This window comes from Peromyscus californicus, unplaced genomic scaffold, assembly GCF_007827085.1.
Source record: "Peromyscus californicus insignis strain IS unplaced genomic scaffold, ASM782708v3 Scaffold_7__1_contigs__length_154581171, whole genome shotgun sequence".
In the NCBI taxonomy this organism is placed as follows: domain Eukaryota; kingdom Metazoa; phylum Chordata; class Mammalia; order Rodentia; family Cricetidae; genus Peromyscus; species Peromyscus californicus.
The window spans coordinates 45464377-45488656 of NW_026294595.1; the positions used below are offsets into that span (position 1 = coordinate 45464377).

At 44.3% G+C, this 24280-nt stretch overlaps 1 protein-coding gene across 1 annotated transcript in view; it reads right to left on the reverse strand.

Moving 5' to 3' along the window:
* The window catches only part of Stk39 (serine/threonine kinase 39), a 273793-nt gene that overhangs the window by 160001 nt on the left and 89512 nt on the right, over positions 1-24280 (reverse strand). Inside the window, exons 6-8 of the mRNA XM_052722942.1 lie at positions 6981-7090; positions 6563-6664; positions 4245-4378 (exon numbers count right to left, since the gene is read on the reverse strand). Coding sequence (XP_052578902.1) covers positions 4245-4378; positions 6563-6664; positions 6981-7090 — 346 coding nt within the window. The remainder of the gene's footprint in view (positions 1-4244; positions 4379-6562; positions 6665-6980; positions 7091-24280) is intronic.

The following is a 24280-nucleotide window of genomic DNA, read 5'->3' on the forward strand; positions in this document are numbered from 1 at the left end:
ACAATTCAACAGCGGGTCACGGGGTCCTTCTGCACTGAAGTCAGCTCAAGTGTTCACAGCTTCGGGGTAAAACCCCACGTGTGCCAAGCTACCACCATGGGAAAGAAGGGGAAAGGGGTCCTAGAGAAATGAGGAAGATGAAGAAAGGATGAGACCAACAGAGGTGCCTGGCGCCCGCCTGAACTTAGCTTTGCATGCCTGGTTATTTATTCACTGTCATTTTATGCAACAGAAACTACCACTATGTACTTACTGTGGAGCCATCAACCCTGCCTGTCTTTTAGCTGAGTTCTACTGGAGCAGGGGATCTTCCTGGCCACCTCCCACATGGCTGCTGACCACCGCCCAGCAATGAAACAGGTAATATAAACAGAAACACTGTTTCACAAGAAATGCTCAAGTGCCACCAGTACCTGAACTTGTCCAGGCTGTGAATGATGACTGAATCTGAAATCCTTAAAAACAATACAGTATTCTGCTAGTACCAACGTTCTCAGAAGAAAATCGCTCAATGGATTCATCTGATATATATGGCTGGACCAAAGTCCACTGAGACTTAAAATGAATCTCAAAGGCTTTGGGATGAGTATTATCCAGTTTAAACAGCTCTAACAGCATGCTTTAATACATTCTAAGAGCTTACTGACCTCAGGCAGAACTGCTTTGCACAGCTCTCCCTCCCTTGGCAAAGTAATATTCCAGTCTAACTCATTGCTGACACACTCATCTATGCAACATCTACCCGCTTGGTGCTCAAAGTGAACGCTTGCTCTTCTTATAGGTTGCCATCATTGGGAAATAGGTAATCTGTAAGATCAAGGCTCATTTTATTAGGAAATAGCAAGACATTCTGCTATGCAAATACAGGCAACTCTGCAGGAGCTAATGCAAAGCACAAACCTCCACGAGGGATGGGGCTCCTACACCTCAAGTCTGTGTCACCAGGAAAGTACAGAGCCTGGCATGAGAGCGCAGGAGTGACTCTGTCCTGGGTATTCTGCTGCTGTGTTTGTCCCTGGCTGCTTAAGTCTCTTAGCAGCAGCACTAGGGCCTGGGCGCCTACAAACTGTGCTGAGATTGCAGGGAGAGGAGTTACATTCAGACAACACATATACACAAAGATGATCCAAGTTTTCCTTCAACTCCTTAACCCACTTGAATCTGGTTTCTGTTCCTGAAATTCTCTTCAGAGGATTGAAATCACCTCCAAACTGCAAACTCCCATGAGTCTCCAGATACAGAGATGAGTGCCCAAGTCCTTCTAAAGTTTTGAATTTGTTGTGTAAGTCTGTGGTGATATTGTGTTCCCCAAAATATTGTGCACCCTAATAAACTTATCTGGGGTCAGAGAACAGAACAGCCACTAGATATAGAGGCCAGAAAATGGTGGCACACATGCCTTTAATCCTAGTATTCCAGAGGCAGAGATCCTTCTGGATCTCTGTGAGTTCAAAGCCACACTGGAAACAGCCAGGCGTGGTGACAAGAACCTTTAATCCCAGTACCAACCATAGAGGCCTGGAGGTCTGTATAGACAGGCAGTGACGAGGAAGTCATGTGGCTGGGCTTAGAGCCAATGAGAAGGCAGGAAGCAGAAAGGTATATAAGGCATGAGAACCAGGAACTAGAGCTGGTTAAGCTTTTAGGCTTTTGAGCAGCAGTTCAGCTAAGGAACTGGCAAGGTAAGGTGGCTGTGGCTGGTTCTGCTTCTCTGATCTTCCAGCGTTCACCCCAATACCTGGCACCAGGTTTGTTTTTATTAATAAGACCTTTTAAGATCCATGCTACATAATTCAACCAAAGTATACAGTGTAACAGTGCTAAAAATTTAAACAGATAGAGCACTAGCATACTGCCATTAGTATGTAAAATCTCAGCAATTCTCCCTGCCAGGGTGGAGGCAAATGATGAATGTCAGTCTCTATTTCCAGAGCTCTGAAGCAGGCCCCAGGCAGGCTGCTGCCTGCCTCAAGTGCCATTTCACTGCATCCTCAGAGCAATTCTTTGATTGCTAGACCCATCATACAGACAAAGAAATTAAGTCACAAGAATGAGGATGAAATAGAGCTAGGAATCCCATCCAGTGTTGAAAAAACAGCAGGAAGAGAATGGAAAGGAGAAAAAAACAGAAATACTGGAAAATCTTAAACAGCATGAACAGAGCAGAAGGGCAGAAGGGACTAAAATCACTCTGGAACAGTCACTGCTCAGAAGTTCGTCATGTGCATAGAGGCTCATCTGTATATTTCATACTGCACGTGTTTTTAATTACATGTTACATAAAAATAAATTCAACAGTATACTTCTCCCCGTCCTCACAATCCCTAATGACTTTTTATATGTTTGTTTTTGCTTTTCCCAAACTCCTCACATACATCTTCAGTGTCCATGTCTTTTCCGAAGAAGAAAGAGCCTCTGGGGAAGTGGGTGCAGCACTGTCAGCCTGCAACTCTTCTAAAAGAGAGCAGTTGCAGTTACAACGACAAGGTTACAGGGAAAGCACTCGGAAGGCCTTCAGCTACTCACACATGCCGACCAGCGCAGAGCGAGAGCGGAGAGGGGAAAGGCTTCATGCACACAGGAATGCATAAGTGTGTGGCTGCCTCAAGGACCTGTCTCTGCATCTCCTCTCTCAGTCACTGTTTCACAGACACACACATAGAGGGAATCTGGTATCAGAACCCACACAGAGACTAAAACCTGGAAAAGTCTTTCAGTTTATTAAGAAACAAAAAGGGTCTGTTAAACACATTGCACATAAATCTAAATTATTTTGACCAACTCACAAACCTGTCACTAATAGCACTAACAACTCCACCCAAAGGAATGGGTTTTTTCTGAGTTGTGTGACATTACTCATAACAGCCACTAGATGGATCTCAACTCGTTCCAGAATCCCAAAGGTTGTCAGTGAAGTCCCAGAACTAACCAGAAACACAAAGAGGGCTCTCACCAGGTGTGGCTGGGAGCTCTACCAGTTCTCTGTAATGACAAAATCTGCCTTGTGGTAACAACACCAGATACAATGGAAGGGGAAGCAGATGCTGAAGAACAAAATTAAAATCTAAGGGCATTCTCACCAAAAGGAAGGTGGAAAAGTAACCCCAGGGAAAGATCAAGGAGCAGAGAGGGGGAGGGGGAGAGACAATCACTATAAATCAAACATAACAACAAGAGAAATGTCAAGCACAGTCTGTAGGTATTGTTTGCAAGACATAATTTAAAGATTTGCAATAGCAAATAGTCACAAAATAAAAACAAAACAAAACAAAAACAAAAACTGTGCCAAGGCCAAAGAAGCATGGCCTAACTCACAGTAATACTAAAAAAAAAAAAAAAAAAAAAAAAAAAAAAAAAAAAAAAAAAGGTTAAAAAGCATAATAAGTTGCATAAAGAATTTACCACTAGAATACAGCAATGCCTTCTAACAACAGGGTTCCATCCCTGAATGGGAGACTTCCGGAAGAAAATGTATTATTTTTCTTTAAGCTAAGTAGAAAACCAGAGCCTTAGGTGAACTATGATATACAGAGGACTTTCCAAGTCTGTTGAGGAAATGGCAGGCACACAGAGCCATGTCTCTTACAAGGAGCAAGGACTGTCTGTGATTTGCATCACTGAAATTCTCCTTTAAGTGATAAAGGACTCTGCGTTCCATTGCCCATGCCAGGGTATTTCAAAGTCTCGGGATGTAAGAGGAAGAAAGAGATTTAAAAGAAGAAGAAAAAAAAGAGTTGTATCAACACAGGGCAGTAACATAAGAACATGGAGGAAACATTAAATTAATTTAAAGCCTGCTTCCGTTTACATGATTAATCTTTCTAGGTAAGCTTTTCCCTGCTGATAGTCTTTTAAAAAGCCCACACAACTTGTTCTGCAACTAAAAGGAAGCTCATGCAAAATTCACTAACTCAGCCTGGTTCAGACTGGAGCTAGCCGGATGTTGGGATCCTGAGAGGTCAGCTCAACCTACAGAGTGCAGGATATTAGCTCAGTGTCCCTCGACGCTATCAATGCCTTCTGATTTCTGCTTTGTTCCTTTTCTTTGGTGAGAGTTGCGTACACCTAGCAAGCAAGATCAATTCTTCCCTCTCCTCCCCCCTTGTCCTACACCAGCTTCTCTCCCCACAGACTGTATCAAACAGCAACCAGGGGCCCGAGCAAGGCATCCTTTTCACATCCAGAAGCATAGCTTGGTCAGGACTCAAACCAGGTCATTAGGTCCCAAAGTGGGTCCAACATACCTTTTGGAAGGATCTTTCTGAAGACACAGTGAAAGTAACTTTCTGAAGGACTTGCCATATTTCTTCATCATTTCTTTATCCTCTACTCCAGTTTCTAAAGTGGGCGGGTCATTTTGCAAAGTCAACATCAGCACCTACAGCCAAAGAAAGGTGGAGACAGTCTCTGCTGAATATAAGTGACAATGGAACGGTCAGCTTTTTCTGTCACAAAAGCACCCAAGTCCTTCCTTGACTGGGTTACCAGCATGCTTGTCCCATAATTAATGGTCCAAAACTTGAGTTACTGAAAGGATCCATTTGTCTTTGCAAATCTGCCCACGCCCTCCTTAACCTTGGATATTCTCATGGACAGAACTTGGGAAATTTGCTCTGTGTGTTAAGAATGGTCTCTCAAAGCCACAGGGAAAGACTTTTCTGGGAAGTAGCTCTCACAGGACCTCAGGGAACACTTGCTACAGTGCAGGCTGGTTGGGAAAGAACCGTGGTTGGGAGAGAAAAGGACATTCAAGTGTGAAGGCCATTCATAAGTACAGAACCCGCTGTACTCAGGGCTCCTGCAACATATTAGCAACCCTAAAAATAAAACCCCACTATCCCATGAGGTAACATGATTTTCTCTTAAAGAGAAAACAATATGAGAAAATTGTGAAAGGGGCTTGGTGAAAATTCAAAGACTAAGATACTGATGATGGTCATGACAGAATTATGAGTTACCTATCAAAAGCCTGTGCTACATGGCAAGGGGCAAAGCAAACTACAGTTTCAAATCAAAAGGAAGTAATTCAACTCCTTCACACTAAGAGAATTATTTCCTGTAAAAGCAAGCAGAGTGAGTACATCGCATACTATTGACCTACAAATTGAATAAGCCTCCTCAATGCATAAATCAGGCCTAATTTATGCCAATTCTATGCATGTCAAGACTCCTTTCAAACACTCTGAGACATGTGAATAGATGAATGATAAAAGTAACTGTTGTTGGTGGAGTACAACAGCCCACAGGAGAATGTGGGCTACTGTGAACTCCTGAAAAAGTCCTGGGGGACTTCAAGCTGGGACTAACAACTGCCTCTCTAGACTCAGGTGGAAAAAGTAAAATGGAGACAGGGAGGCAAAGAAACATAAATAGAAAAAGATAAATATGAAAAAAAAAAAAACAGATAAAAGAAACTTCTCTGAATTATCTAGTATTTTTTCCATAAAATCTCTTCTATGGTTTATACTTGTTTCAAATTTTCCACTAAAAAAAAAAGTCACAGAGATAGAGATGTGCATATATGCATTAAGTGTATCATTGACATCTTAACTGTATCGAACATTTATACAGAAAGAGAGCAGGTGGGGGTGTGGCTCAGCAGCACTGTATGCTCAGAACAGGTGACGTCCTGGGCACAATCGCCAAAGACAATTTAAAAGAAAAATAAGAAATTAACACCACTAAAACATCAGCAGGGACTATTTGTGGCTGGTGAAATCGTGGGGGATTATTCTTCCTTGCTATTCTTATTTGTACTTCCAAGTTTTCTACAGTAAGAAAGTACATTTGGGAGGCAGAGGCTGGAAAACAACCAGGGCATCAAACAGAGCCTCACATTCCCTGAACAAGTGCTCTGTCCCTAAGCTCTCCCCTTGGCCCAGCTTAAACCAGTAAACTAGCGAACCTTTCTGCCCTCAGATTTTAATTCTGTGAGGTTTTCTAAAAATTAAATATGAAAAATAAAACAAGCACAGACTAGAGTTTTGATGAAATGTCTTCATAATTTCCACTGAACATCTGCAGCCTCAGAACAAAATCTGGCTGGGGGAATTAAAAATGCTGTTACCATCTCAGAGGTAGAGCAGATAGAAAAATAACAAAAACCTGAAAATAGTACCCAAAGTATATGTTGCTTCAAAACACTGTGACTCACTCACATCAGATGAGCCACAACACCACACTGTGAGCAGGTTGAAAATGGTATAGACTATCTTTATTTATAAAGAAGAAAAAAAGGGGGGGCATCCTGAAATCCATCTGCAAACATAATAGCCCTCTAATACAGTCTTAGATTTCACTGGGAGACCTGAGATTGTCCTTCTCTTTCAGAGTCAGTAGTCAAAACTACGGAGCTGTTCAACTCTGTACTCAGTCACAAAGCAGGCCACCGCACCACCTCTCTTAATTTGGGGCATGAGAACATGAGTCAGCCTTCAACTTGGCTGCATTCCTCCACTAACTCCCACAAGTCTAAGAGGAAAATAAGCATGTTCAAGAGAACCAGAGAACCCATGCACCCCATCACAGTTCCAAGCTGACGAGTCACCCCAGCAGTCATTACTTTCATTGGAGGGTATTTGTGATAGGGCGCGGCTCCAGTCGCTAGTTCAATGGCAGTTATTCCGAAACTCCACATGTCAGCCTTGAAGTCATAGCCTCTCACCTAAGAGGAAAAAGATCGAGAAAAAACACTCACGATGACGTAGCAGGCTTGTTGCACATCACTACATTCATTATTATGTCAGCTATCCAAAGCTAAACACAGAAAAATTTCCATGTAATTTGCTAAGGGCTCGCTAGCAATCCGGAATTGAAATCTAAGTTGTATGATACATTCTACTGCGATGACTGACTGAAAAGAAATGTTACAGTTACAGTACATTAGACTTGTGTTATGTTAGATTAATTAGACATACACTATGTAGATATATCAATGATATATATTACTGTACTATAATAATCAAGGTAACATTTTTTACCTGTTCCATGACTTCAGGAGCCATCCAACATGGGGTACCAACAAAAGTTTTTCTGACTTTATTCCGTGTAACATCACCCCCTGTTGCTAAGAATGCACTTACTCCAAAATCTGGAAAGAAGAAAAAAAAAATCAACCTTACTTTATGTTCTGTATGGTGTATAAATTCTGATCTCAATCCCATCTCTCCCTGGTGGGCCTTAGGATGGTGACAAATAGCTGCAAACACGTGTGTTCATGAAATAAGCCAGGGTTTTCCTGACCTCTGCCATCTGCTATCATCAATACTGCAGAAATGCTGTTAGAGGTAATGGGCCAGCAAGTTCCCCATGCTTGCTTCCTACTAAAAAGGTACCAAAAGTCACTACTAGTTTTAAAAATACAATACCATTGAAAGCATAAACACATTTCAAAAGCCCTGGATATAAAATATCTTGGCTTCATCTAAGTTTCTTTTTTTTTGCTAATCATTAACAAGAATACAACTGGAAAAAGTAAGAGTAGAATGAGATAGAGTTATTTTTATATTTTTGTTGTGATTTTCTAGTCCATTTAATTCCAAGCTATCCATGTCCAAAAAGTTAAATTTTTTAAAGAAAAAAAAAAGGAATCCATTCCATATCATCGTGTCCTAGACTAAGCAGTATATACTAATACCTGGAGCAAAATCCTAAAAGCAAACCCACACACAAATTACACAAAACGCAAAGCAAGCCTCGTTTTGTCCTTATGCCACGACCACACAAAGGAAAGGCTGAGTCAGCAAAGAGTGGGTTTTTTTCCCAAGGTTTGCTTCCTGGATAACTTTCGTAAGTGTGGATGGAATGGTATGTAGAATTAAAATAATCTCTTGCTTTATTCCATTGATTACTGTGTGTGGACATGAGTGGATGTGTCTTCGTACATTCACGCATGTGCATGCACCTGAGTGTATCAATGTAGGGTATGGTGTACTTGTGGAGGTCGGAGAACAATTTTCAGGAGTTGGTTCTCTCTCCACCATATTGAGGCATTGTCTCTCTTGCTGTTTCTGCAGCACTGCCTACCATAGGCTAGCTGGCTCACAGAGTTGCAGGTTTTTCTCCACCTCCCACTTCACCATGGGCTCACTGGGATTACTGACACACTCTAGCATATCAGGCTCTTATGCATGAGTTCAAGGGATCGAACTCAGATCCTTCAGGCTTGTGTGGCAAGCACTTTTACCCACTGAGCCATCTCACTGGCCAGAAACATGATACTCTTCCTAATACTCATTATCTATTAGAAATTTGGTACGTGAGCTTAGTTTGGTATACTATACATGCGTATAGACAAATATGCAAAACTAATTTCCGTAATGGACAGTGCTGAACAGCTACTGCTTATTACTGCACACATCCTCGTTTATATTTCTGCATGTAGAGTAAAAGTAGTTTATGAATTAAAGAACCAACTGCTCTGGACTAAACTACTTCTCGGTAGCAGCCATGGCAAGTATCCCTGGAGAGTGAAGTGGTAGACAGAAAGGTCAGGGTGCACTGGTGTGTGCTTTTAATCCCAACACTTGGGAGGCAAAGGCCACCCAGGGCCACATAGCAAGTCCCAGGCCAGCCAGGGTTACATAGGAAGACCTTGCCTGCCAAAAAAAAAAGGGGGGTAGCCAACAGATAGCACAATGTAGGATACTACGCGCAGTATGATCATTGCAATACTGCTCTGATATAATTCCCTTTGGCTGGTCCCCTTTGTTGATTGTCAAGATCACGCAGTTACAAAGAACATCTGCCAGCACAAACCGACACCAAAAGCCTATGGGGGTCTGCTTTAGATCTGCAGCACTGCTACGCACAGGTATGATTTAGTAGCCCTGTAACTAGTCCCCTAAGTGGAAATATGCTGACTTTGTTTACAGTTAAAATATATTCAACTCCCAACAGGACATTGATTACAAGTAAAGGAAATGGAAATGGAAAGACGGCATCTTTGGTCCGCATGCTCCTTGTGTGTTAATATCGAACAAAGGTTTTGTTTGAAAATGCCATACAATTTCATTCGCATGTGTGGCTCCTGCTCTGAAATTCTTTGAATGTCTGTACTGCAGGAGCTCACAGAGGAGTCATGTGAACTGTCACGTGCCTACTACCCATGGTTAAAGGATGTGACTATTCTAAGGCTTTTAAAAATATAAATTTCAATTTTATTTGTATTTCCCAAACAGAAGTTGAAAAAAGAAATCAACACTCTATTTTTATTAAAATGATCTTATAATACTATAACATTAAATAAATATATATTATCTATAAATAATGACATGTACAAAGTCCACTTTGAGGAAAAATTAGATTCTTACACTAAAGGCATTTAAAGATGTGAGCCAACTAAACTATAGCTATTACTTTTCAATTCCTGAAAATTCTACCTGCTTACAGGATACATTTGAAAAGCTAGAAAAACAGCTGAGAAAGATACATAGTAGCAATTAAACATTGATAATACATCTTCCATGAATCACATGAGTCACATACTTATTCACAGCGTCGGCTCAGAACATCTACTTTAAAGTCAAAAACAGATGGCTAAATGTCTTTAGAGCTCAGGAAAAAAAAAAATTCCAGGAGCAGAAAACACCAATGCCAACATCCACTCTCCATTACAACTGCAGAATAGTTACATTTTGCTTCTATGTATGGCTAATATGTACACAGAACATTTTATCTGTTCTGAGGAACAGAGCCTTTGACAAAAGAACATAGTGTACTTATACAAACAGGAGCACCGGGTATACTCCGTTCTGTTCAGACAGCATTCATGTGACAGTGAGAACAAGTGTGGGGGCGGGGAGTGGGAAGCTGGGTTTTCCTAGGGGCACCTGCATACAACTGAAGGGCCTGGGACCAGATACTCTTGGGTCAGAAATCATGCACATCTTTCTGGCAACAGAGAGTCAAAAGCTACACATGAATTCAGCCAGTCCACCTTTGTGCCTCTGCAGGACATGGGTAAAGCCTGTTAAAGAGACTTTCCCCTTAGGATGAAGTCAAACCCCTTTAGACTAACACATAAATATCAACCCCTTCCTCTCCGGCACCATTGGTCACTGCTCCCAGATCTAACTAGAACCTCCTGCCTCACCAAAACGTTTCTGCTGATCTCAGTAGCTCCTAGCATTCCCAGAGCTGCCTCCACATGTGATGCTTGTAGTCCACATACAGGGTTCCCTCCACAGCTCTACTGAAGGCAGAAACAGCAAAGGGCAGTCTAGGAGTCCTTAGTGACAGAGGCATCCCTGGCATCTTGATCCTTGGCGATTCCTTGGATCTACATTCATCAAGCCTGCCTATTCTGTCAAGCATCATTTGTGTTACTTGGTCATCATTTGGTCATCATCCTAGATGGATATATAACTAGAAAGCCTTGAAGAGGATCTGCAGCATTGGAGCCATCTGATTTTGAGACTACCATACACTAAGAGACAGACGGTAGATATCACGATATACAAGACTAACTCCTCAACTGTGTGACTCATAACCTTCCTGGACCTCTGTTTTCTTACCAGATTTCTCATTTGGGCCTAGTTTTCTGTTGCTTTCATTTTAGAACTTTATCCTACATCCTCTCTCCCCATATGTAAATTTTCCTTAGGGTGAATGGCAGCTTACTGGTCTCACCTTTTAACAAATAGCGTTCAGTGGGCCATGGGGGAGGGTCAGCATCTGCACGCTTCAGGAGCAGACATGAAGTATGAATGAGAAAGATCTGCTTATGGAGATTAAGATATTACCATCTCAGGAGGAGAAGACCTGAAATAATACACAGCAGCACAGCGTGTCTGTGTGGGAGAACACACGAGCTATAACTGTCACCATAGACAATATCTAAAACGGGCCTTGGACCCGGCCTTGGAAGTGAGGGGAGGGAGGAGTTGGACAGGTAAGCTAATGGGAAGCCAATCCCAGACAATGGCACAGTGTGGGCAAAGCCCAAGCTCAGAGCCAAGAAGGAAAAAGTGTCTGACAGCTTCTAGGGTGGGAAAGTCAAGTATCTACAGGGGTCGTAAGAAAACTGCAAGGAGACCAGGTCCTGAGAATCACAGTTCCCGAGATTAAGGACAGCTGGTACTCAGCCTTGGTGCTAGGAGGGCTGAGTCCCTACAGGGAGTCCTGGCGCTCACTCTCAGCAACCTCCCACCCAGGTCTCCAGCAAGCTTCTGCCTCTCAGCTAGAGGAGACGGAAACAGACCTGCTGGGCTCATTTCCCAGAGAAAACAAACACCAGTGTCTTTAAGGAAACACTTCTTTGTTGTTTTCACTGTTGGCAACAAATGCACATTAAAAAAAAAAAAAGACAGCAAAACAATGGGAAGAGCAAACTCGCCTTTCTGATTTAGTCTGCAAAACTAGTCGGCCAGTGATGCTGTTATAACGTCTAAAATCGACAGTACAGTATGACATTCTACTCGTAATATCATAGCCTGGGGGGTCAGCTGGCCTTCTAATGAAGACCCAGGAGGGATCCTGGGAGCCCGTGGTGATCAGAGGCCACCACAAACATTCCTATTCTCTATATCTAAATTTAGAAAAGTATGAGCCAGGTCAAATGCCAGGGATATATGATCAGGACGATCAGTGACCTGTCCAGAAACCTGATGGATGCTGGAAAACAGCTTTTACTGGTGACAGTAGAGGAGTTCAGCACAGAAAAGCTGTTAAAGCATTTGAGCTTTTCTTCACCTTGAAAGAAAGAAAGAAAGAAAGAAAGAAAGAAAGAAAGGAAGGAAGGAAGGAAGGAAGGAAGGAAAGGAAGGAAGGAAGGAAGGAAGGAAGGAAGAAAGAAAGAAAGAAAGAAAGAAAGAAAGAAAGAAAGAAAGAAAGAAAGAAAGAAAGAAAGAAAGAAAGAAAGAGAGAGAAAGAGAGAGAAAGAAAGAGAGAAAGAAAGAGAGAAAGAAAGAAAAAGATCCCAGTCTGGCCAGATGCAGACTCACTCCCCGGTATTCCTGTGTAGATCTGGCTCACTGATGCCAAATACAAGGCAAGACCTGCCTGTGGATTCTTGGTGTGCCTGCCACAAGAGAATTTCTCATCCACCTACGAGGGATCAAGACCAGGGATTTCCCTAAGCTGACAGGACAGAGTGGGAGAACCATCTAGGGGCTTGCTTGCTAATGAATGGCAGAATTAGACTGAACATCAGTTTCATTAAGAGTCAGGAAGGACTCTGTGACGTCACCAGCCCTTGCCACCACCGAAACTCTCCACAGTGCCTGCGAGACACACACACACACACACACACACACACACACACACACACACACACACACACAAACACACACACACATGTGGGAACCTTTGTATGGAAAACACTGACACTGGGTCAATTCAACACTTGGTTAGAGAAAAACAGAACTAATATTTGATCGTTCAGAGCTTTCTAAAGATTATTCACAATGTATAAGACCAACATCAAAGTTGCAGTATCCTGCAGAGGCTAGCTGAAGGGAGGGCAGTCGTTGAGAGGTCTTAGCTACCGGGAGCCTTTGTTACCAGAGGCAAAGGTTTTGTAAAGCCAAACAGCTGAGTGAGAAGGTTGAAGGGACCAAGCTCAGGGAAGGCAACTTGCAACTGGTCCAATTAGCAATGGGGACCAAGGTGGCTGTCTCAGAGAAGAAATATTGTAAAGTCCCACGCAAAGTGGCTTGGGAAAGGAGAGGGGCTGGGAGCCGGGCAGACCACAGCTGTACCCTAGCAGCGCCATCAAGAGGACCACTCTGTGAAAAGAAACTATGATGATTTAGTGGACACGGGAATTGAAGAGGGAGGAATAAAAAGATTCAAGTCTCGCCAACAAACACAGTGGCTGAGGGTCTAAAATAAAATCACAGTCCTCCTAAAAGAGAGCTAACTAGCCCCCGACAAAATTCAAAATGGAGTATGGCAGGGGTTAATACTTTGCTTTAATTAAAATTTAAAATGAAAAAGTCCTAAGCTTCCCCAGAGTAAAGATCAAGTTGTGATTTATACAATTCAGAAAAAGTAGTTTGAGGTTCTCTAGTCAATATTAAATGTTATATTCATGTCATCAAAACCAATCTCTTTATAATTTAACTTGAATCCTGGTGGGGGGGTTGTTGATTAGTTGGTTGACTGGTTGCTATTTTTTCCCACTTCCCCCAACCCCTTTATGAGAGGCTCTCAAACTGAAATGTACTTCTAAATACCTAGTAATATCTTCAGCCCCACCGGCATCTTGGCTTCCGAGCCCCACGGGTTCCTTAAAATGACAGACGTCCAACAGGCATATAAAGGACACTGTGGCTTTAACTACTACTACGCAAACTGAATGGCAATAGATAGAAAAACCAATACTCAGTTTTCTCAGTTCTGTTCGGCACCAACTGTAGAGTGTGTTTTTTAACAATGTAGCTCATGTTTCTTGGGCTGTTTATACCAGGGTGCGTGTCAGTGTATCCTGAGAGAGATGCTGTCAGTACTAGTGGACCCCGTTCCTACTCAGTACCCAACAGGGTGGAAGCCCTGGGCCTAGACACCATGGACTTGCAGAGTCCTGCTTCAGACACAAATGACTTTCCAGGGACACCAGACGTGAGGAAATACATGAGTGACCTTTGCATGAGCAAAAAAAAAAAAAAAAATGAATACAAGCAACACATGATACTTTGCGGCCCCTTTAACCCCACTTCTTGGAGATGGAAGCAAAGCAGGACCAGGGAGAGCCAGGGCTTCCACAAGTACAGTGTCAGATGTACCTTTTCCAAGCGCAGTCCAGCCTACATACTACACAAAGATTGTTCTTCCTAAAGTATAGCTCTGCCCTTGGAACTGTGATCAACCCCCTCCCTGACCGGCACCCCACATTTGGCACTGAAGAACAAGGAAGCTCCTCCCAGGCCAGAAGTCAGCACGCCTGTGGAGCCACTGGCTTCCTGTATTACTCTTCCCAATGTCAGCCTACCCAACTGTCACAAAATCCAGCCACGAGCCACAGCTTCTGTAACTGACCAAATAACCGTTTTTGTTTTACTTTTGTAAGGCGTGCTTAACCCTGGTTTTTGTCCACCAGTTTATTTTTGCTTATGAATTGAATCACAGCAACTTCTCCCTTTTCCTGGAGTCCTGCCATCACCAAAATGTCATCAAGGCCTCTGGGCACTGAGAGCCACATCTAGGGACAACCCAAAGGCCATGGCCTTCTTCCTGTCAGCTGGAAAACCTGCAACTGAAGAACAGAGATGAGCCTGGGACAGCACTTCCTCGAAGGAGGCAGAAGGGACGCTTTTAGTGTCCAAGTGAGCACCATACCTCTGGGTTCTGGAACCCTGCTCAGAAGGCGACAGCACCACTCACTCGGGGCCAGGAGCAGAATTCAAGGCTAAGGGAATAGAGCCAAGATGTGGCAAGACCTGGGACAGCAGCCACATACACTTACAGGGCTGGTTTCCTTCTAGAAAGGGTACCCCTGTGCTTAGGACAGTTTTCCCTCTACAATGGCAGTGGCTTTTCAGCACATCCCCTAAAAGGAGCTTACCTGACTGGAGAGTTTAGAACATACCAAGTTCTTGGCACCATTCATCCTGTGACACATACTGCTGGGTTACTGCTCCCCTTCCACACCTCTCCTGCTCCACCACAACCTGGACTGTTTGCTGTCCCTCAGGGGACGGATCTTAGTAGATCTAAGTCAACCAGTGATGGGTTCCTCGGCACCAGTGAATGGCCTTAGCCTGTGAGATCTGAGGGGAATACAGTGCAAATTCTTGTGGGAAAGTCTGCACCTAAATAGGCTCCTCGGCTCCCCAAACTCCTCTTCCCTTGCAAGATGCAATGCAGGGAGCAACAGCAACCCAGAAAGACAGGGACACTCCAGCACACAGCAGACATAGAAAGGAAACAGGAAAGAGTCATGACCTTCACGATGCCCCGCAGCAACTGTGAAACAGTGTGCCCAAGATTCCTGGCTATGGGAGATAGTCACATGTCTTCCATACTTAATCTCCCACTAGACGACGACTCTATGGTTTGTACCCAAAGGCTTAACTCTCATAGTCTCCTGTCTTCCTTCAACCCAACCATGTGCATTGGCATACTTCCTGACTGCTGAGAGTTAACCATTACATCAAAGACCAAAGTTGTTGCAATCCCCAAAAGGATTTGGTAAAAATCAGAAAAACAGTTTAGCACCCGTTGCAAATTTTGATTATAAAACAGCTCCAGTATTAGCACGGCTTTTAATGCCAGGGGCATAAATCAAAATGAGTAATTGCAGAAGTGTCTCCAGGGGGATGGAGCACATACTGAAAGCCAAGTCTAACTTTTGGTTGCTATTTGGAGCAATAATTCCACAGCCTTTACAGCACGACACCCTTCTAGGAAATGGAAAAGAGAGCTACCCTCAAAACTCCAGTCTCGATCCTCAGAGTGTAATCCACAGCCCGAAAGGAGCAGTGTCACCTGGGAGCATCTCGGAGATGCAGGGCCTCGGGGCCCTAGGCTGGAGCCACTGAATCAGAATCTGCACTATAGGAAGATGCCGGCTGACTCCATGCACACCGAAGCTGAAATTGCCTAGCCAATCACTATGCCTGGACAACCCCAACACACAGCAACCCCACAGCTTCCTTATTTACCTCTCAGCTCAAGAGAACCACAGTCACGAGACGAGAATGCAGAAAAAGTATATACGTACATAAGGCCACGTATTTTGTGGTGTGGTAATGCAAATATAAATGACATGTGACAGTGGACTGCCTAATTCAGTGATTCTCAACTGTGTCCAGTGTGTCCTGGAGGCCAAGCAGTCATCCCTCTCTACAGAGGATCCAGAATCTTTTTAAGTACATGAAAATAATTTATAATCACACTCTCATTAACTGTCCATCATTAACAGCTACCCAAGGGAGAGGCCGTGGTCCAGGGAGAGAAGCTGCAGTGACTGTATTTTATGCACAGACGTTTACAGCCCTGATCATTTCTTTCCCCGCTCATGAAGGCGCAGCTGAACTAATGGTAAAACTGTCATCTGATCAAAGCAATAACCTTGAGTGCACTCATCTTTTAAGAGAGTCGATAAGCGTGTTAACAACTGATCTACAGCTGGTCATCAAATGTTTGTATACCACCTGCCTTGCTCCAGAGAGAATGGTAGCGTGTAGGGTTTGGGAAAATACCAGAATCTTCTAACAACCTCATTCAGTGCTGCCCTCTGACCTTTGCCTCACACCAGGCTCCAGTCTTTCATTTTGCTTCTCCCTTCTTACAGTCAAAGGGTGCTCACTGATCTGGGTCTGGCTTTACTGGCTGAGGCCCCCATCCCCAGTATGGTGTCTGAAGTATTCACAGGCCAAAAACATGATCCTGTGGAATTTCCTGAGTCTGGGCCCTGGAGGGTCCCTTGTCAGCTGCTCTGGACAAATGCATGTTCCCCATCAATGAATGAGGGAGGAACAGTCCTGACTGTCTTTGAAACATCAGACAATGACAATTTTACAACCTTCTCTGACAGCAAATTAAGGGAAGAAACTAGATGACATCTCTCTTCATTCCCTAAAGGAAGATTTTCACATTTGAAAAATAGAGGAAATGAGAGGCAAGCCTGCAGGTACTCAGGGTATCATCTGGGTTGGTTCTCAACACTGCCATCAACCGGTTCCCCTCTAACATGGCTGGGAAACTGGAGTCCAAGGCCAGTTATGCTGAAGGGCCAGGCAGGAGTCAGTTTTCTCCAGTCCAATGACACACTAATCAACGGTCAACTGTCTATTAGATATGACACTCACTGTGAACAAAGGGAAAAAAGTGTCCCAGAGAACAGAAGGGCTAATATAAGGACACTCTGACAATGGTAAGCACAGCCAGAAACTAGGCTTAATCCATCCTCCATGCCCAAAATCATCCTCTGATTTGCACGCTTTAGAATAGGACCAGGAATGTCTTTAGTGCTTACAGTTAGCGAGGAGCCACTCAGACGCTTTGATACAAGATAGGTCCTTGGAGATCACGTTGTCAACCCTCCAACTGAAGGAACTGATCCATGGAGCAGCTGAACTGCCAGAAAGTAGCGAGTTCAAGTTCCTAGGGGAGGTCGTGGGGGGGGGGGGGCTCGATGGTGAGCACCATAAGGGCAGTCTGAGGAGATCTGAGAGCAGCCTGCTTGTATGACCTTCTGAACGGCTAGACTTCCACACACAAGTCTACAACTGCTCAGCAGTCTTCAGATCCCTCACCTGTGAAGCCTACTCCACTGGGCTGTCAGCACAGCTCGAAGGTAAATATATGAGACAAGTGTCATCCCCAAAGCCGGGGTCACGTTTCTGAAGTCCCCAGGGTCCGCAGCTGGCCATATCCAAAAGGACGGGCGTATGCATCTTAGATCAAATATTAATTCTTCTAAATTTCCAATGCAACATTTATACACCCGCAGGTGATCTTTTTCAGGCAAATCTCTACTGAACTGCTCCATTATCAGAAGTGTCTGTGAAACCACAACAGCTTGTCTGTACACTTGAAAGAGACGGCCCCTAAGGGAAATGTGAAAATAACTCCAGTTGCCACAAGTAGTCAAGAAACAACTGACATCATTTCCGCAAAGTTCTAAGAAGGATTAACTGAGGATAACAAAACCGTCAACGAATCTGCATGATTTCAAATCTGCAATAAGGAAAATTTCACATTTAGAACAATTAACTATTAAGAGCATCCATTAGACTATGTTGCTCAGTGTTTTTTAATCTGCATTTGCTATTTATCAAGATCTCACTCAGTACCACTAGCCAGGTAGTCTAACAGAGCCTGAGGTTCCATGCAAATCTTGTCTCAAAATAATAAGATGGGAAAATACAGAGGAAGACATCCAACATGGACCACTTGCCTCCCTGAGATCACGCACAGGCAAGCACACGCACACAAACCCATGTGCACACACACACGCATAAACCAGAACAAAAAATTAGTAAGACAGAGGACAACTAAGGAAGATACTTGAAGTTGGCCTCTGGTCTCCACCCCCATGTGATTACATAAACGTACGCCTGCCTGTAACATGAACAAACACATACACCACACATGTAAACACATGAATAGATTGTCCTGTGTGTACCTATTTCATTTCCACTATGTGTTTGACGACAATTATACTTCCATCGCTTGCCATTCCCTCAGCTCAGAGGACTGTGTGTAAATGCCTGATTAATGTATGTCAACTAGTCATTTAAGATACACTGAACCCAAGCACCTAATGTTCACTTTTTGCCAGAAGCAGAGCAGAGAGTAACAAATGAACAACTGGAAAATGAACGAAAAAATAATGTACCAATGGACTCAACTTATTCTTTCGGTCTAATACTCCGGCTGTGCCCAGATCTCTACAGTCTTTTGATAATATATGAAACCTAATGGTGATAATAAAAGTCCTAGAAAGAAGGAAGGGAGGGAGGGAGGGAAAGAGGGCAGCAAGGGAGCGAGGGAAGGAGTCCCACCTACTTCCCTGGTGCTCAGCTCTGCCCACCGTGTAGTTCAATGTGCACAGATGAGCAAGGCCCCCAGCAGCAGAGCAGAGCCGTACTTCTTTGCTGGGTTCACCGAGAAAGCTTCCCCGAGTTATCGCCCAAGCAAATGCTAGCAGCTGCTAAGGGTGGAGGCTGCTTACAGTCTCTCCCAGGTGACTCCTCCTGGCACTATACAGGTGGGATAAAAAGACGGGTTTCCAGAATGGATCACGCCCTTGGCTCCTGCTAGAGGTTTCAAGTATTACCTTCTATCAAAATCCCCCAAACCAAGAAATCACAGCAACTGACTGTCCTTATTCGCTTAACCCCAAAAAAGAACTGGTCTGTGAGATTTTTCTCACAATTAATCAAATTTTAATACAGTTTACATAATTATAAACTACCCCTGAATCTGAAAACAAGTATTGTGGTTGACTACAAAGCAACTTACATCCATCCAATATTCTAATTCATCTATGTATCTATTTTCTAGGTATACCAAGGTCCCTTGTGTTCGTTCTCTGCTTCACTTTTCTCTGAGTTCAGTCGCGTTTAGTTGATAGTCACCCACAGCAAAGCATACCCAAGAACATAGGTGAAACATTTTTTTTTTCATTAAGAAACTATCTTCGGTGAGGTGCACCGGCCCATCAACTACAGTCCTTATACTCAGGAGGGGGAAGCAAGATTATGAGTTCAAGGACAGCTGGGCAACACATGAGAGCCTGTCTCTAAATCAAAAACCTACTTTCGGCTGTAGGGGAAAATGCAATGTGTATGTGCCTGGATATCTTGAATACTCACCTCTGCCCTGGGAAGCTGATACTTAGGCTTACTCAGTTGTCATGTCTGCTGTGCCTCCTGCCTGAACCCCGTCACCAACAGCTCACTGACTTGCATGAGACAGGGCATCTAGCACGTCTCCCGATCAGCGCACACTCACCACAACTTCCTGAACCCCTTCCTCCTGTCAGGTACTCTGAGGTGACGTAGGGTTTCTGTCATTGGGAGTTCCCTGGTTTGGAGGGAGGAAGGAAAACAAGGGACCCAATGTCCCTAGAGAACCATGGGCTAGCCAGAGTAAGTTAGGCTGTGAGGAGAGCACGTTCAGACCTCTTAGGGGCTTAACCAAGCGACGATGGATTAGTAGAGGGGAGGATGAGGATGGATGGGTTTCACAGAGAACGGATGCCGGAAACAGAGCTGTAGGATAGATGGTGTCAGCAAAGTGACAGGAGCGCTGAGGGCCCAAACAGGAGCACTTGAGAGGAGACAGGGTCACGGCAGGTCCCTCCTCTACACCTTATCGAGGAGCTCCATTTATCCCATCAGTGGGTTTTAAACTCTGTGCCAGAAAGTGACATAGGCAGACATATACACAATAGAATCTTCCCTCAGGTGAGAATGGGGAATCAATGGGGCAAAGGGGGACAGCCAAGGAATAGGGTAGGAGGTCAGACAGAGTGCACGGAGCCTTGCCCTGTAACCATTTCCTCCTCTTCTTGCAACACTCCAAATAAGTAAAGTACTTCCCCCCCTTTCCCACACACCAGTAACAGTTAGCTGACTCTAAAATGGAATGTTTAAACTGTGTTCTAGTGTTTTATTATCCCAGGTATGTACATGCTACATGGCTATGGGGGCCAGAATAAGCAAGACCAGCTTTCAAGGCGGCTTCCCAGTGAGTGTCAGAGGCCACCCTCTGGGCCATGGTGTCAGTAAATAGGATGCCACCAGCAGCTGCTCATGAAGATGCCGTGGTACCTTTCAGAGTATACCCATACTCATCAAAGGCTGCTTCCAGAGCAGATCAAGTTTCCATGTTGCCTTGCTCAAAGCCTCCCTTCCCTACAACCCAAGAAATACCTCATCAATCTCCAGCCACCCCTATCAAAGTCCAAAGAAGACAGAAGGAACACAAATAACCCAGCAGACCTGGGTTTAAAAAATCTCAGTCCCCTCCACCTGTCTCCCTGAGACTAGCACTAATGTACTGAAAAGAAGCTTCCTTGCAAGTCTCTCTGGAAGTTTTTGTCAGGGAGATTTCTGTGTTCAAAAACACATACAGAAGCTGGCCATGGATTTAAGGATGAAAGAACATAATCTCCCTCCCAGGAAACAGGATATAAGGAAGTCATGCGATCATGCCTTACTGGCTAAGTGGAATGCACGCGGATACATGAAGGCTGGTGTGAGGTAACTTTCCAGTGTCCTTGCTACTTATCTAAGTACCACACTCAATTTCTCTGTTACAAAGAGTCTAGAGATGGGAACTAAGCCTTCACAGACATACCACAGTCGGTGCCCAGAAGACAGCTACAACAAACCGTCCACTAGGTAGCTTAATGGCAGCAGAAATCTGTTTCTCAATGTTCAGAAGGCTGCCAATCTAACCTCAAGACACCAGCAGATTCCATCTGGTTTGGTCCTGCTCTCTGGTAGATCCATGGCACCTGCAGGGTGTGTCTTCACACCATGGGAGAGGTAAGCACCTCTGCCCGGTCTCCTTTTAAAGTCACCTCTCTGTTATCCCCATCACAGGAGCTCAGCCTGTATCGCTTACTACTCCTAGTGGTGCTCAGGTTCCAACACGAGTTCCCAGGGGACAGAGAGACATCCAGACCACCGAGTACACAATTCCAAAACGGCAAGAGCATGTGAATGCATGAGAATGACATCTAACAAATATTAATTTAGCATTATGCATCTAGAAAGGTCTTTGGAAATCATGTTTTAGGGCTGGTAATGGTGGCATACACCTTTAATGCCAGCATGAGAGGCTGAGGCAGCAGGACAGCTGACCTGAGTCACACAGGCTCAGCCAGGGCTTAACAGCAAGACTCCATCTCAGAAACAAAAACACAACAAACCAAAAAAATATATATATCAGATTTTGAAATCAACATTTTTACAGTACAGTAAGAATAACTGGCAACTATTGAGAAGAATTTTACAATAAACCCATCTGTAGCTGACCACCCCAATGCGACCTGTTCACTATTTCTGTTTGCTCAAAAGACTCTCTCATGAATTCTGGACAAACAGGCTTAGTCACTTGCCAGACAAGGTGCTAAGCTTTCGATGACAATATGACAGAGCATCAAATCAGTAAATAAATGCCGTGGGAAGACCATGACTTCCAAATAGCCACGTCTCCTTCTGTCACGTACTGTGGTAAAACCTATTTATCACGTTTACCAAGGTACTCAAACCAGGTTGATTGTGAGGGAGTCACACACAGGCTTCCCGAGTGCAGCGCAGGAGGCAGAAAGCATTTGATTTAATCCCGAGGGGCATCCCATCCCTGGATTTTAATCATGACATCAAAGCTCACTTTTACCAGTCTTCAGAGTGTGGTGTCACTTCTGAGCTTAATTCTCCCCAAATGACACCAAGGACGCCTTCTGTTTCCAAACCTTACCTGCATTTCCACTTGAAGGAGCAAAGAGGAAGATGCCTGGCATGTGTTCCCTGACCCCAAGTGGATTTATGCAGAGGCACAGAAAAGCTGTGACTGCTCAGTTTCGATCTGAAACTGAGATCATTTAAGTCTGTATTTAGTGGGTTCTTCCTGGAAATCCCACCGGTGGGGGACTGACAAGCTCTAGCATCAGAAGGCCAGAATCTGAAGCTGGGCTCCAGCACTCACCTACATTTGGCCCAACTGATTCCCTTTCTCACTCTTTGCTTCTGGCCTATAACATGAACCATGACATCCTTCGCCATGGTCTGGGAGGAGGCTAGTGTGTCCAGAGTACAGTTAGTGCCCAATATCTGGCCCCACACACAGGAAACACACAGTACACATTGGTTACTGATCTTACACCCCAAGTCAGTGGATAATATACCCTGTGCTCTCCAAGGATCTGCACCACGGTAAGCAGAACCAGATGTGGAAGTCTATTAACCGTACTTTTTGGGTATATCATAAAGCCAGGGTGTTTCCATGACCTAGCCCGGCCCCTGATCATCGCTTGGGTAACAAAGAGTTCTGAAAAGGGGGGTTTACCTACATGATACAATGAGTGGCTTCTTTGCATAAAGGGTACATGATACATAATATATTTGAAGAAATAAGTAAGAATGAAGCTCCTCTGTTAACTTTTCTTTCAAGATGCATTCTTAGGATGCATGGGCTCACAAAGGAAAATGGACAAGAGCAGTCTGTGTACAAGCAATCACTGTTGTTCAGACAGAACAGCAGATAGCTACAGAACTCTGCAAACACACACTGTTCTGTGCGTCTCTGCTTTTGTCCCTCTGACCCACCCACCTCCCTCACAGCCACACCAAGGTGATGGCCAAGAACCCACAGCCCATTTCTGAGGTCCCAAGGTCCTGGTTTTTGTTGAGCTAGTGACAAGTGCCTCACAGGGTACAGTGATCTGCTGTGGAATGGGAACAGCAGTGGCAGCACCCTGCACCTGGGCAGCACAGGAAATGCTTTTTAAAACAACAGCCTTACCTTATACCTCAAATTTTTAAAACGACACTTTACATTCTATACAAATGCAGCCCTGCACTCAGTTCAGAAAACGGGGAGGATATCTAGGGTGAATTCTAGAAAGCTGTAGCTCCAAAGGTGTAGGAATTGCTGGTTTAAATGTCTACTGAATCATACTAGGAATTCAGGATAGGACAGTCCAGCTCATGAAGTCACTATGTGCGAAGCATAGCAGGAAATAAGGAAGGACAGTAATACAAAGTCCTCACTGTGTGACAAGCACACCCTAACCACAGCCCTTCACACCCTGACCCAGCTGATCCTCACGCCAAATGCAGGATCTTTCTGCAGGGGTTCCTCATGAACCCAGGGACCCCAGAGCCACAGCATTCCCCTCATGGTAGGGAAAGAGGAACCTTAAGGTCTGGGACAGAAAAAAAAAATGTGCAAGGAACCTCACCTCAGAGGATCCCAAGTGAGAGAAAGAAAAGGACAGTGTGTTCCAGACACCCAGGAAAGAGCTCAGATCATTAATCTGACAAGAATAATGAGATGGGGTGACTGGCAGGGTACCAAGTGGCAGAATAAAGCAGGAGTTGACCTGTCTTTGGATTTCAAAGACAACTGACTGCTATTTTGACCCTCACGTTGAGGGGGACTGTTTCATCCCCAAACAAAGAAAGTTACTTGTACTTCCCTATCAGCGTTAACTAAAGATTAATGACCAGTTTTCTTCCAAATTCTATATGAGATATGAGACAAGCTTACCTTCTTGTAACTCATAAATTCTCGCACAGCAGTATCTCTTGCAAGACAAATCTGAGGTCTACATGACTTCCAGACAGGTCAAGTGTGGTCCTGCTGGTGGCAGTAATGCTAGGAATGGCAGTGACACTAATAACCATAGCAACAGCAGCAGAGCAGCATCTCCTGACAGCTCTAGGGTACCTCCCGCATGCCCGCACTGTTAAAGGCAATATTGCTTAATCCCTTTTAAAGGAAATGACTCTCAATGAGGCTTGACAACTTATCCAACCTCACAGAGCTACTGAGCGATGGCCTGGAAATTTTGAACCAGCTGATAGTCCGCACTCAACAAGGAGACTGCTTGGGGCGGGGCAGTTTCAGGTTTGGGGGCACATTTATTTTGCCTGTCACTTCCTGAGCTGAAGCAGTTTTCCAGATTGACCCCAGGAACACCACTCTTCCTAAGGGCTGACAAAGTGTACATACAGAAGCTGCTAACTCAGATGCCAGAAGAACAAAATTCCACAGAAAGAATAAAAGGCCCCACATCAGAGGGAGAAAGGATAGACAGAGAATGACCAGTGAAAGCCCGACAGGTACTGGAGCTAAGCGAAGCATGCAAGAAGGCTCA